The sequence below is a fragment of the Perognathus longimembris genome, chromosome 10, assembly GCF_023159225.1.
Source record: "Perognathus longimembris pacificus isolate PPM17 chromosome 10, ASM2315922v1, whole genome shotgun sequence".
Taxonomy (NCBI): domain Eukaryota; kingdom Metazoa; phylum Chordata; class Mammalia; order Rodentia; family Heteromyidae; genus Perognathus; species Perognathus longimembris.
The window spans coordinates 37519700-37532898 of NC_063170.1; the positions used below are offsets into that span (position 1 = coordinate 37519700).

The 13199-nt window shown below is 56.8% G+C and overlaps 2 protein-coding genes across 3 annotated transcripts in view; one reads left to right on the plus strand and one right to left on the minus strand.

Annotated features, from left to right (window-relative positions):
• Window positions 1–1967: 1967 nt before the first annotated feature.
• Nt5dc2 (5'-nucleotidase domain containing 2) lies at window positions 1968–10658 on the plus strand. The gene is made up of 14 exons (XM_048355877.1): window positions 1968–2240; window positions 6310–6494; window positions 6610–6684; window positions 6916–6971; window positions 7062–7155; window positions 7336–7464; window positions 7577–7637; window positions 7714–7816; window positions 7904–8005; window positions 8213–8294; window positions 9728–9814; window positions 9914–10054; window positions 10136–10200; window positions 10285–10658. The coding sequence occupies exons 1-14, from the start codon at window positions 2015–2017 to the stop codon at window positions 10544–10546; spliced, it is 1668 nt and encodes a 555-aa protein (XP_048211834.1). The 5' UTR covers window positions 1968–2014; the 3' UTR covers window positions 10547–10658.
• Stab1 (stabilin 1) overlaps window positions 10528–13199 on the minus strand; it is a 30720-nt gene continuing 28048 nt past the window's right edge. The window contains exons 58-69 of one of the 2 annotated variants that reach the window (XM_048355874.1): window positions 13015–13122; window positions 12743–12936; window positions 12514–12658; window positions 12300–12433; window positions 12048–12213; window positions 11865–11974; window positions 11653–11772; window positions 11424–11570; window positions 11246–11350; window positions 11022–11168; window positions 10829–10948; window positions 10528–10737 (exon numbers count right to left, since the gene is read on the minus strand). In XM_048355874.1, the coding sequence (XP_048211831.1) occupies window positions 10681–10737; window positions 10829–10948; window positions 11022–11168; window positions 11246–11350; window positions 11424–11570; window positions 11653–11772; window positions 11865–11974; window positions 12048–12213; window positions 12300–12433; window positions 12514–12658; window positions 12743–12936; window positions 13015–13122 (1553 nt within the window). In that variant the 3' untranslated portion in view covers window positions 10528–10680. Of the gene's footprint in view, window positions 10738–10828; window positions 10949–11021; window positions 11169–11245; window positions 11351–11423; window positions 11571–11652; window positions 11773–11864; window positions 11975–12047; window positions 12214–12299; window positions 12434–12513; window positions 12659–12742; window positions 12937–13014; window positions 13123–13199 lie in introns of those variants that run through there. The other variant, XM_048355876.1, reaches the window with a different exon arrangement.

Sequence of the window (13199 nt, forward strand, 5' to 3'; positions counted from 1 at the left end):
GCCAATCAGAGTGCGGCGGGGTGCGCAGATCCACCAATTACAGTACTGTTGATATTGAGCCGGCCTGAAGAAGCAGGCGCCTCGGTGCTGGAGGAGGGGCCACTTCAGGGGGCGGGACCTCCAACGTGGCGTGGGCCTTGCCGAGACCCGGGTCTCCCGGGTGCAGGCTGGGTCGGGGCTGCACCGCCGCGCACTCCGCCACCGCCATCTTCTTTTCCTGATACACTAGCCGAAGTCGCGACCCTCAGTGAAAGGCTGGCTAATCCTCTACACCACCATACTCTAAAATGCAATTGTGTGACGTCTTGTTTTTCTTTTAAGAATGTTGTGACTAGAGTTCTACAAATTCGATATGCATTGTTTACAGTTGAACTTTTCATTATCACTACAAAAGCCTGAATAAGTGTCTTACAGAAACAACCCAAAAATAGTTTTTAAAAAAATTGCTGTCATATACAGGCATGTACTTTAGGCATTTGTAGGTAGTTTTTGTTGTTTTGTTTGCCTACCCTTTTTATTCATACATTGCACAAGTAATTGCAGGCTTGGCGACGAGCATAGCTTTGTTGTAGGATTACATCCTTGTTCCACCATCAAATTCCCCAACCCTTAAAATGAAGCCTTTCTCTGATGCTTTGTGCATTTAGTGCGATAAGAATCGCTGAATACTGACAGCACCAGAAGCATAGAAACATCAATAACAGCTGTAATATTATTATGCTTTATTGAGTTCTCATGCTTCACATAAATTCCCCTTACCAAAAAGAGATTAAGCCAGGTGAAGCAGAGCTCTCACCCAGAGCCATCACTCACTATCCATGACTGCTTGCTGAAGATACCTTTAGAGTTTCACCCCCAAATAATTGAAGTAAGGCTTTGAGAAGTGATAGCTATGAGCATCTGTAAGAGAGTCAAATGAAAGCTTACATTCTTTCCCTGGACCCTAGCAAAGGTCAAAGGCCTTCTATGAGCAGCTATAGCTCATTTCTCTCGGTGGTCCTGCAAGGCATTCACTCCCCCAGAAGAGGTTGGAGTGTGTCCAGAATCCAGGTCATACTTAGGGCATGTAGGCCCTCAGGGACACTCAGGAACCCACCTTTTGACCTCTGTGCCTGCCAGTGCCCAGCCTAGGAGCTGGCACCCTAGCTAGGTGTTCAGCCCAGATGCAGAAGCCTTGAATGTGCACCCTGCACACATAATCTTAATCCGTGTGAGCTATCCTGCGCCCAGCTGACTCGCTCATCATCATCACAACTCTCAGGGGGCTCGGGCCGGCATTACTGATACATCTGCAGGCTAAGAAAGCTGAATATAAAAATGCTGTAAAGAGAGGTTTCAAGAAGAAAAGAGAAGTTTCATTGCCAAGTCTGCAACACTGATAGGACGGACTTGGGCATCTCAAGAGAATGACTGCACCGGGCAATGAGGAGTTGACAGACCAGATGCGGCCATTTGCAGTGGCCAGAACCAGGTCGATTCACAGGGCTCCACTGCTCAGCGCCAAGGTAAATGAAGTCACCTGTGTTGGGCCCGGGATGGCGGCAAGCAGAGGCACAGGGGAGCGTGAGTGGAGCAACCTGGGCTCGGGTCAGCAGGCAGGGACTGGGGCAGGGGGACAGGACGCCCGGGGGACCTCTGGAGACATGTGAACTGCCCTGTCCTCTCCGCATCTCGGACGTCGGGAGCCTCGAAGGCACAGCAGGCCTTAGGCTCTCCTAGTTCCTAAGCGAGGGACCAGGGAAGGAGCCGCCATCTCAGCAAAGACGACCGATGGGGGGCGCAGAGTCCTGGGCCGCGCGGGGGGCTGGGGGAGGGGGTCGGGAGCCCGCCCCGCCGGGTCCCAGAGCCTCCGCCCCCCAGACAAGGGGCACACCCATTGGCCGGCCGGTCTCCGCGCGCCGCGCCCATTGGCCGGCCTCAGCGAGGAGCACGCGGCCACGGTGGCGGGCGCGCAGTTGGAGGGCGGCGGGCAGGCGGGCCGACGCAGGGGCGGCGCGGGCAGCGCGCAGGGGGCATGGCGGGTGCCGGACTGCGGGCGGCCGCGCGGCGCTGGTTGCTGTGCGGAGGCCCGGGCGGGCAGCGAGCCGCCTCGTCCTCACCCTCCTGCCCTGGCTGCGGCCCGCCAGGTCCCAGCGCCCACTGCTCCGGAGCCCCGCGCTCCGCTCCGGCGCCCACCGACGGCGCGGAGCCCAGTGCGCATCTGTGGGCTCGTTACCAGGACATGCGGAGACTGGTGCACGGTGGGTGAAGCCAGGAGCGGCCGGGCGCGGGCGGGGGGCGTTTCCCTTGCGGTGGCTGGCCGCCTCCGAGCCATCCTGGACGCCGCTTCGGTGGAAGCGCCCAGTGAGGTTCACCGCGGTCCCAAAGCCAGAGGGCCAGGAGGCTTTTTGGAAAAGGCTCCAAGGGACGTCCAGAGCCTCCGCAGACCTCCTGGATAGCCCGGGGAGGTTTGTGCCCAGACTTGATCTGCAGGATCTTGGAGCAAACTCCGGTGTGTGCTGCCACCGCCGGCTCCCGGGCTCTCCGCCGCCCCTTGTTAGTGTAGAAGTGCTGTGGATCAAAGCCCGCAAACAGCACTCGGCTACTAGAGACCGCTGGACCTAAGGGAACACCGGCAGTGTTTCCAGGCCCTTCTTGATTTGGCTCTGAAGGGTGGGTGCACGCTCAGCAAGAGGGGAGAATGCATCGGAGAAACTAAGTCACCCATGTGATGGGGGGACAGAGGTGGGGGCAGGGGAATCCTGGGAGGGTGTAGGACATCTGTCCATTTGTCTAGGTAGGTCTAATGAGTCTGACAGGCAGGGTAGCCTTCAGCAAGCCTCACTGTCTTGGTCCTTCACCGCCCTCAGGCATAAAACAATCTTGGATCCCTGTCCGAGGGTTGTGGTGATGACTCAGAACTAGGCCAAGAAGGGGTTGGGGAGCTCCTGCAGGAACCCCCAAGGGTGACATGGCTTTTGTTGTCTGGTAAGACAAAAGTGGCTCTGGCTAGAAGACTCCAACCGCCTGGACAGGGACTTCCACAACCAGCTGTGTGGAGACCTGGAGGGCCGCCAGAGCTCACCTCCCAGAAGCTGAAGGGCCTCTGAGGAATGGCGGTTCTGAAGCTGTGTGGTCCTGAATTGAATTTGTCTCCGTGGAAGGACAGGCTAGGCTGCTATTTGAGGCTTTGTTTGTTTTTGGTGCAGATCCCCGGGCTTGAACTCTGGTCAGGGGTACTGTCCCTGAGCTTCTTTTGTTTAAGGCTAGCACTATACCACTTTTCTGAGTAGTTTATTGGAGATAAGAGCCTTATGGACTTTCCTGCCTGGACAGGCTTTGAACCAGGATCCTCAAATCTCAGCCCCCTAAGTAGCTAGAATTATAAGCACGAACCACTGATGACCAGCTTATTTTTGAAATCTTTATGCTCCAGGAAAAGGCTTTCTGAGGTGCCTTGGCTGGTGGGATGGGGGAGGGTTGGGGAGGAGAAAGGAAAATCTAGTAGGCATTGTCCTCCAGGGCTTGCCTCTCTCTTTGGATCCTTACAGATCCTATAAGTTCCTCTTATGCAAGGTCATTTCCACCAGCATGCCATGGTGAGCACCAGGGTGAGCCTCCTACCTGGGTCTAGATCCATCTGGCTAGCCAACACTTTGCCAGGGACGCTGGGCCCAGACCAGCCCAAGTCCCCACCCTGAAAGCAATGCAGCAGGACCATCGCTTCCCATCTTACCTGGTTTCAGGGGGATTACTGTGGAAAGCCAGGCCGAGGAGAGAGTGGTTACAGCAGTGACCTTGATGCCCATCTCAGTTCAGTTGCCTACTGCTAGATGATTTGAAGCAAGTGACTTCACATCCTGAACCTATTTCCTCCTCTAGGCCCTGGAGAAATAAATGACTACCTCCCAGGATAGGTGAGGATTGAACCAGACCAGCCTATAAGACTCCCACAAGTGAGTCTCGGGGCTGCCAAGGACAACTTGGTCCCAGACCTTGGAGCGTTAGGCACATGAGAAGCTGAAGAGGAGGAGAAAGAATGTAGAGACTGAACAGTACTAGGTTGGGCACATCCTTTCCTGGCCCAGGCCCACCCTGTGGAAGGAAGTAAAACCCTGCAGCCCCCAGAGGTATGGTTTTCGCATTCCATAGACTAAGGGTGGAGGTGCATCTGTAGGAGCCTGGCTTCTCCATCCTGCTTTGACCCTGGGAGGATTGTCTGGCACTGGGAACATTCTCAAGGGCAGAGGCTCAGCCTCAGCCAGAATTCTGTGCCAGGAAGGGGCTGCACGGCCAAGTAGACACCTCCTACCCCAGTGTTTCTAGACACTGCAGCAGGACTCAGTCACAGTTGGTATCCACAAATACAGAGTCATAGAGAAGGCAAGATCTAGCTAAGTGAGCAACTAAAGCTTCAGGTCCTAGTGACACCCCAGGAAAGTGTCTTAGAAGCTGTTCTCTAGATGCCTGCAGTCAGCTATCTCTCCTGCACGTATGAAGCACCCTGGCCGCTTTCAGGGATCTGAGGAGTAGCTGGCCTGACGCCACCGGAGGAACCAGCCACACCTGTTCCCACACCCACACCCCACACTTGACTCAAACTGAAGGGGTGAGGGGCAGAGCCCTGTGCTCCAGAGGGGCCTTGGAGGCAAATGCTTATGGGCCTGGGAGCACACAGGAGCCTGAAGTGTGTTTGGAGTGCAGCTGCCGCTAGGCATGCTGTGGGGCCAGGGACCTGTGGTGTGGGTGAAGCAATTCCCTGAAGGCTTGGACCCTAAGTCTGAGGTGGTGTGCCTTGTGTCCTGTCCTGCCTGCTTTCCTCCCTCTGCAGCCCCTGCTCCAAGAGTGATGCAGAGGCCAGGGACGTGGAAGTTCGGCTCTCGCTCACATAGGTGTGGATGCAGAGCAGAGGTGCCACACAGAAGAGATTGTTACAGGGTTTTTTGTTGTTGTTGTTTTTGTTTTTTGGCCAGTCCTGAGCCTTGGACTCAGGGCCTGAGCACTGTCCCTGGCTTCTTTTTGCTCAAGGCTAGCACTCTGCCACTTGAGCCACAGCACCACTTCTGGCCATTTTCTGTATATATGGTGCTGGGGAATTGAACTCAGGGCTTCGTGTATATGAGGCAAGCACTCTACCACTGGGCCATATTCCCAGCCCCTGTTACAGGTTTTATTCGCTCTTTAGGGATGAAGAAATGGATCCAAGGTCTGAGGTGATGTTCTTGAAGGCATCACCTTGACACAGAGGGTGTGCCTGACCCAAGGCCCATGCCCTTTCTCCAGCCACCTCCCTCAGTGTATAAATGGGGAAGATACGGCAAGGAGCCTGGAACACCAGAGCCCACCTGGCCTGTTGCCCTGTTCAGCCTCCCTGTTATGGGACTGAGGGCCAACTTCAGCTCCTTGAGATCAACCAGGGAGGAGTGGTTGTGACCACATTCCCTGAAGAGAACAGCCTGAGTCCCAGAGCCGACATCACACGTCCTGCCTGTCGTAATTAGCAATGTTCTCTAGCTAAAGCCAGGGAATGTCATTATGTGGGCTGGCAAGCAACTGAAATCCGATTAGAGGGCCCTCAGTCCCCAGGCTGTGGCAGGTGTTCAGAGTTGGCAGCCTCAGTGGCACAGGGGCTCCCCACTCCATCCATATTTTTCAGCCCAAACCCCTGATGAGGGAAAGGTGGGAAGTTTTGGCCTCTGGTTACTGCTGCCCCTCACAGATCCCCCTAAGGAGCTGGGGGGAGACCCATGGGCAGATCAGAGACCAACAGCCGTGCTTCTGAACAGGTTTGGCTTTGTGCCAGTACTGGGGCTTGAACTCAGGGCCTGTGTGCGCTCCCTTAGCATTTTTGCTCAAGGCTCAAGTGGTAACTTGAGCTCCACTTCCCATTTTCTTGGTGGTTAATTGGATATATGAGTCCCATGGACTGCCAGGGCTTGCTTCGAACCAGGATCCTCACACAACCTCCTGAATAGCAAGCATTACAGGCCACCAGCACTTGGCCTGAACACATTTTGAGCAGTCTTTGAGGCCAGACTGAGAGTTGACTGCCTGGCTGAGCAGTACTGCCCTTAGGTTTTGCTACAGTTTTGTGTCTGACATGACTTAGTGGTAAGAGCCTGAAGGGGCCACCGACGATGGGGTAACACAGGCATGACCATTAGGGGGAGCCCCAGGCATGGGCTCAGCCTAGTGCTGTCTCTGCCTTAATCTGAGCACGTGGCCCTGGGCAAGTGCCTTCTCTGTGAGCCTGTTTGAGCCCTCAGGCGATTCATGAGGCTCACGTGGCTGACCATCTTCCCACTGATGAAGCCTCACATCTCCTCCTAGACCTTCTGCCCCCTGAGGTCTGCAGCCTCCTCAACCCAGCAGCCATCTATGCCAACAATGAGATCAGCCTGCGTGATGTGGAGGTATATGGCTTCGATTATGACTACACGCTGGCCCAGTATGCAGATGCACTGCACCCTGAGATCTTTAACGCCGCCCGGGACATCCTGATTGAGCACTACAAGGTGAGTGCAGGCCTAAGCCACAGGCTAAGTCGTGGGGCTCCCCAGACACCATGACTGGGGGCCGGGCTGGTCCCTTGAAGGTGCCTCTGAGGCCTGGCCTGCTTTTGCCCAACAGTACCCAGAGGGGATTCGAAAGTATGAGTACAACCCCAACTTTGCCATCCGTGGCCTCCACTATGACATTCAGAAGGTGAGTGGCTGGAGGCTGACCCTCTTTCCCCTACTGCTACAAGCTGTTTCCTTAGTCCACCTCTCCTAGAGGAGGCTCTCCTCTCTACATCCCTTGGCCTTGAAGCTGTAGCTTCTTCTCTTTATGCACCTGATCCCCTTGGTACCCTGCAGTGGCGGGTTTGTGTGGGGGCTGGGAGAGGCTGATGAACTACCTCCTCACCATGGGCCTTGCCCTCCTGGGTCCCCCCAGAGCCTTCTGATGAAGATCGATGCCTTCCATTATGTACAGCTGGGGACAGCCTACAGGTCAGTGCTGCCTCCACCCCAATCTCCCCCGTGCCCCCACCCTGCACTGCTGCCTAGGCTGAGATTGATGGCGTCTGTGTCACCTCTCAGGGGCCTCCAGCCTGTGCCAGATGAAGAAGTGATCGACCTATATGGTGGTACTCAGCACATCCCACTGTACCAGATGAGTGGCTTCTATGGCAAGGTACCTCCTGCCCCTGCTCCGGTGGGTGCTGGCTCCCCCCAAGGTGGTGCTTACTCCCAGTGCCCAGCCCTGGCCCACAGGCCAGGCCCTGCAAGTGTCCTGAGGAAGTTCTGAAGCCCTTGGTCTCCCCTGCGGGGAAGAGAGGGCCAGAGAGGGGGCTGAGCCATGGCTCCTCCCTAGGGCCCCTCCATCAAGCAGTTCATGGACATCTTCTCGCTGCCAGAGATGGCACTACTGTCCTGTGTGGTAGACCACTTCTTGGATCATGGCCTGGAGTTTGACCAAGCACACTTGTACAAGGATGTGACGGTGAGGATGCTGGGCCTGCCCCTTAGATGGCAGGAAGAGAAAGTGCAGCTGCAACAAGCCAGGCCCTCCGGGGTCCGCTGTGCCTTCACTATCCCACTTCTGCTTCCCCCAGGATGCCATCCGAGATGTGCACGTGAAGGGCCTCATGTACCAGTGGATTGAGCGAGACATGGGTAAGGGGTGATGGTAGCCCTGCTACGGCCTGCTGGGGGGGAGGGGTGGTCCTCACAGACCCATTCTTTCTCTCAGAGAAGTATATCCTGAGAGGGGACGAAACATTCGCAGTGCTGAGCCGCCTGGTGGCCCATGGGAAACAGCTGTTCCTCATCACCAACAGTCCTTTTAGCTTTGTGTGAGTCCAGCTCCCTGTGGGAGGAGTGGGGATGAGGGTACACACAGCACCATCCTCAGATCTGCAGCCATTCCTGCCTCTACACAGGGACAAGGGGATGCGGCACATGGTGGGTCCCGATTGGCGTGAACTCTTCGATGTGGTCATTGTCCAGGCAGACAAGCCCAGCTTTTTCACTGACCGTCGCAAGTATGGGCCTGGCAGAGACTATGGGGTCAGGGACGGGAGTGGGGGCAGAGACTGATCATTGCTCGCCACTCTATGTGCTTGGAGTGAGGACACCTCCTCACTAGAATGTGGCCCCCTTTGGTGGATGGGCTTTTTCAAGAGAGGAGGGAGGTGCCTCGCCCATAACCCTGTCACAGACTGAAACTCCAGTCCTTTACCCTTGTCCAGGCCTTTCCGAAAATTGGATGAGAAAGGCTCTCTTCACTGGGATCGTATCACCCGCCTAGAAAAGGGCAAGATCTATCGTCAGGTGAGGAGGCTGAGGAGGATCTCACCCTGGTGGAGGGATATTGGGTGGACAGGAACTAACCATGTAACCAAGGCCCTGAACTATGCAGGGACAGCCTCAGAGGAAGCAGTGCAGCACCGTGGCCTCGAGCAACATCACACAATGGGACTAGAGGCAGAGGCCACCAGGGCAGGCAAGGTGGAGAGTGAGCTTGGCATCTAGGTTTAACCTCTAACTCCACTTAAAGACAGAGAGGGTCTGGCCTAGATGCCACTGTGCCTTGCTTTCCTTGTCAGCAAGAGAAGAAATACTCAAGCTGTAATGTAAAGCCCTCAGAATGCCCTGTGATTGCCAAGCATCAGTGAATGGCACTGACGAGTTGGGGCTAGGCACTGCTGCAAGCAGAACCAGCCTGGTTAGGAGAACTGAGGCTGGTGAGGGAGGGAGGTGGCTCGTGAGCACACTAGGGAGCCCCCCTCCACTTCCTTTCTGGCAAGAAAGAGAAGTGGGTAAGGCTGGGTATTGGGTAGCCCTGAGAAGGACATGATTAAGGCATGTCAGCCTAGCTGGAATGTGGAAATCTTAGCTGAGCTTCTTAGGGGCAGGCATTCCAGAGGCTTTAAGGCTGGGAGAAGCCAGCAGTTAACAGGGCGAACAATATTGGGTTCCCAGGCTTAGCTTGCAGGCAGTATTCCTATCCCTGTCTGCGGAGCTTCGCCTACCCCTCTGCAGACCAGAGGGGCTGGGTGGGGAAGGGTCAGGCGCATTTGTGGGAAGGTGGCTATCTGAGTGTTCCTTATGCTCCATGTTCTGAAGTTTCCTTACACTGTGTACACTGGATCCTGCTTGGATCTGAGAGCCTCCTAGTAAGTTCCCTTTCTCCATCTCTCAAGTGTCTCAGTTGAGGGGCCTGCCCTTTGTACCCTCCCTCTTACACATGCTCTAAAGTGGGCCCGCCTGTTCCCATGGTTCCCATCTCCCCAAAGCTCTTGAGCAGGCTTGCTTTGTGAACTGGGCTTTGGGCATGCCTTCTCATTCCTGGGCTGTTGGTGCCTGCACCTGGTGGCTGTTGCACTTCTAGTATTGACTCGTCTAGGAGTTTCTCAGTTGTGCTTGGTCATGGCTGTTTCCAGCTTGTGAACAAGAGAAGCACATGGCCTGCCAGTGAATTCTGCTCTTGGGCTGCTGGGGCTGAGTCAGCCAACAAGGACCTCAGGGCCCTTTGCTTTAGGGAGTGGGGCCTTCCCTGCGATCAGTTTCTCACAAACAAGAACACTGCTCGGGGTGGGTGTGAGGACTTAGCGGGGGAGACCTCTGAGGGCAGTGAGGCCACGGGAAAGGCCAGCCCAGCATCCGGCTGGCCTTGGCTGCCTCTCGGCATTTAGCAGGGCTGATGGAGGACAAGGCAGCCCTAAAGTGCACAGTTGGCTCACCACTGTCCATGTCTACTCCAGGGAAACCTGTTTGACTTCCTGCGCCTGACAGAATGGCGGGGCCCACGTGTGCTATACTTTGGTGACCACCTCTACAGTGACTTAGCGGTAGGCAAAGAGGTCAGGGCTACAGCGGGGAGGGGGGGGTGCTCCCAGGGGGGCCCTCCCAGCTAGCACTGAGGCCCATCCTGCCATCCCACCCGCCAGGATCTTATGCTGCGGCATGGCTGGCGCACAGGTGCCATCATCCCCGAGCTGGAGCGCGAGATCCGCATTATCAACACCGAGCAGTATATGCACTCCCTGACCTGGCAGCAGGCCCTAACCGGACTGCTGGAGCGCATGCAGGTGTGAGGGGCTGGCAGCTGGGAGTGTCCAGTGGGGGGCGCCAGTGCTGCAGCCTCTTGCCATCACACTTTGTCTCCCCAGACCTATCAGGACGCAGAGTCACGGCAGGTGCTAGCTGCCTGGATGAAGGAGCGGCAAGAGCTGAGGTGAGCAGAGAGACAGCCAGGCCAGGAGCCCCGTCCCCAATCCCTCCTGTGCCCACCCCTCATGGCCCCTTGTTGCCTTCCCAGGTGCATCACCAAGGCTCTGTTCAACCCTCAATTTGGCAGCATATTCCGTACCTTCCACAACCCCACCTATTTCTCAAGGCGCCTGGTGCGCTTCTCGGACCTCTACATGGCCTCCCTCAGCTGCCTGCTCAACTACCGCGTGGACTTCACCTTCTACCCACGCCGCACACCCCTGCAGCACGAGGCACCCCTCTGGATGGACCAGCTCTGCACTGGCTGCATGAAGACACCCTTCCTGGGAGACATGGCACACATCCGCTGAGGGTACCTTTATTGTCTTGGACAGACCCCCCCCCTCCCCCAGTCCTTCCTATACCACCCACCCTGGGTAGCCATCCCAACAAGCAATAAAAGTGATCTCGTTTGTCCATGCGCCTCTGCTTCAGCTCATGGCCCTCACTTGACTGCAAGGATCCTCTGGGTGTCAGGGAAGTCGTCCTTCAGGAGGGAGTCCTAAGAGAGATAGGCCATCTTCAACTGGGGAGGACTGGGCCCCAGGGTCCCTTTCCACACCCTGGCCCCCCCTCCCCACCACCACACTTACATCAAAGGGCTCACAGAAAGCATCATGGCTGCCAAAGATGGGGTTGGGGACAGAGACCAGGGTGGGGCTGGTAGTCCCTTCTTGCCATGGAGAGAAGTCCTCATCAGCATCATCTTCTGCCTGGAAAAACAGAGGGTGAGGGGCCTCAATCAAGATTAGAGAGCCTCTCCTTCCATCAGCCCTCCAACCCTACCTGGAAGGCAGAGAAGCTAAAGCCTGTGGGCTTCGCTCGGATGCGCAGGTAGAAGGCTCCAGCCACCAGCCCAAGCAGAGTCCCAGCAGCTACCACCGCTCCCACACCTGCTGCCACAGGCGGTGCCTCAGGTGCCAATACTGCCTCCTGCAAGTGAAGAAAGTGTCAAGGACCTGGCCAAACATGGCCCTTTACAGCACTGCCTTCCCCTTCCTTGGACTTACAGGCTGTGGTGGTGCCAAGAGGGGGCTGGCCAAAGCATGAATGATGCCATTGAAGGCCATGATGTCCCAAATGATGACATGGCTGACCACAACTGCCCCAGGAACCTGCAGGAAGACCACTGTTAGACCCTGTAGGTGAGGCCTAAGCCAGCATGGTAGGGACAGAAACCAGACTCACCTCAGGGGCCCAAGAACTGTTGTCAGAGCCCATGTTTATAATGAGGCTGAGACCTGAGTGGGCAGGGAGCGAGGTCTGTTGGCTGACGTTGACACTCAGGAAGGTGGCATTGGACGCATGCAGCTCCAGGTCTGGGCCACTCAGCGTCTGGGTAGAGCAAGACCTATTGAGTTAAGCTGCCTAGAGAGAGCCAGTGGGGGCCCTGCTGTGCCCACACCCCTGCTGTTACCATATTGTGCACAAAGCCTTCATTGACAGGGACAAAGAGTGTCTTATAGGTGAGCTCATCATTCAGGAAGTCCAAGAAATCAAGACCCCGCTGGGTGGTGTTGGCATAGCCCAGCAGCATCTGGGAGGGTGGGGAGATAGGGCTGTGGGCAAGTTCGCTTCCTGGAGATCCCAGCTACCTACCCCCTATGCCTAAGGTGGCCCCCTGCACACCCCATAGAAGGTGGAGAAGTTGGCAGTAGCAGCTAGAACATCCAGCAGCTTCCCATTGCACATGCTGATCCCGTCACCCACAAAGCCGGCCCGACATCTGCAGGTCACATCTGTGGAAGAGGCAGATCGGTGCATTGGTGGCAGGGACAGAGCAGGAAGCAGGGCTTAGTGGAATGTACCCACCTTGCACACGGTAGCAGTAGGCATCCCAGTGCTCTGAAAGATTCTTACGAATGCCCATGCTGACCACGCCCACGTGACCATCACCACAGTCTGCCGCTGGGAAGACAACCGGGTGGGCAGCAGAACCATTGGCCAGCCAGCCCACGAGGCAGAGGTGGAAGCCAAGCTGTAGGGGTAGCAGGAAGGAATGCTGACAGCCAGACTCAACTCCATAGACCCTTAGGTGTGGCTCCCAGCCCAGGTCCCACGCACCTGCTGGGCAGTGGAGAGCTGGGCAAGGGAGGCAAGGATGGCTCCCTGGGCCCCACAAGCCTCCTCTGCCTCTGTGAAGGTCAGGCCATAAGGGCCGCTGCTGGCCTGCAGGTGGAAAACACCAGCCTTCTTCTCTGTAGGAGGGAGGGTGTGCAATCAGCCAACTGACACCCAGGGGTGAAGCGGGGCTCTGGAAGTGGGCAGGGGAGCGCACCCTGGAAATGTAGGTCAGTGCACACAGCCTCTGCATGGCAGGGTGATGGATAGTCCAGGCAGCGGTCCACGGGCGGCTCGGGCTCCTCCACACATAACAGTCCATCACCCACGTAACCTGCGTGGCATTCACAGCGCCGTGTGTTCTGGGGGCAGGGAGAACAAGGAGTGACCTACAAAGTAAGGAGTGCCTGAGGGGCATCCTGAGCCTGGCTGCATCGTCTGCTTACCGGGCCAGTGTTCAGGCAGTCTGCATGCTCGCTGCATCCCCCGCGGTGGCCGTCCAAACAGGGGTTGCGAGCCCGGCAACTCCAGCCATCGCCCTCATAGGCAGGCAGGCAGACACACGCAACAACTGTGCCTGCTTGGCTGCAGTTGGCATGCTCGCTGCAGCCACCGTGCCCCTGCTGGCAGAGGTCCACCACTGGGGGCGGGGAGGGGTGGCTGAAGCCGGAAACTGAATGTACTGGGGACCCTCCCCCCTGCACGTCCCCCTGCTTACCCGTGCACACACGGCCATCACCTTCATAGCCCAGGCTGCACTCGCAGCTGTTGTTCACGCGACACACGGCCTGGGGTGCACAGGGCGGGACACACACAGGCTGCAGCTCTGTGCCCCAGGACCCATCCCACGTGACCAGGTCAGTAGCTGTCCTTTGCACCTCCACCTTTCCGCACCACCCCCCC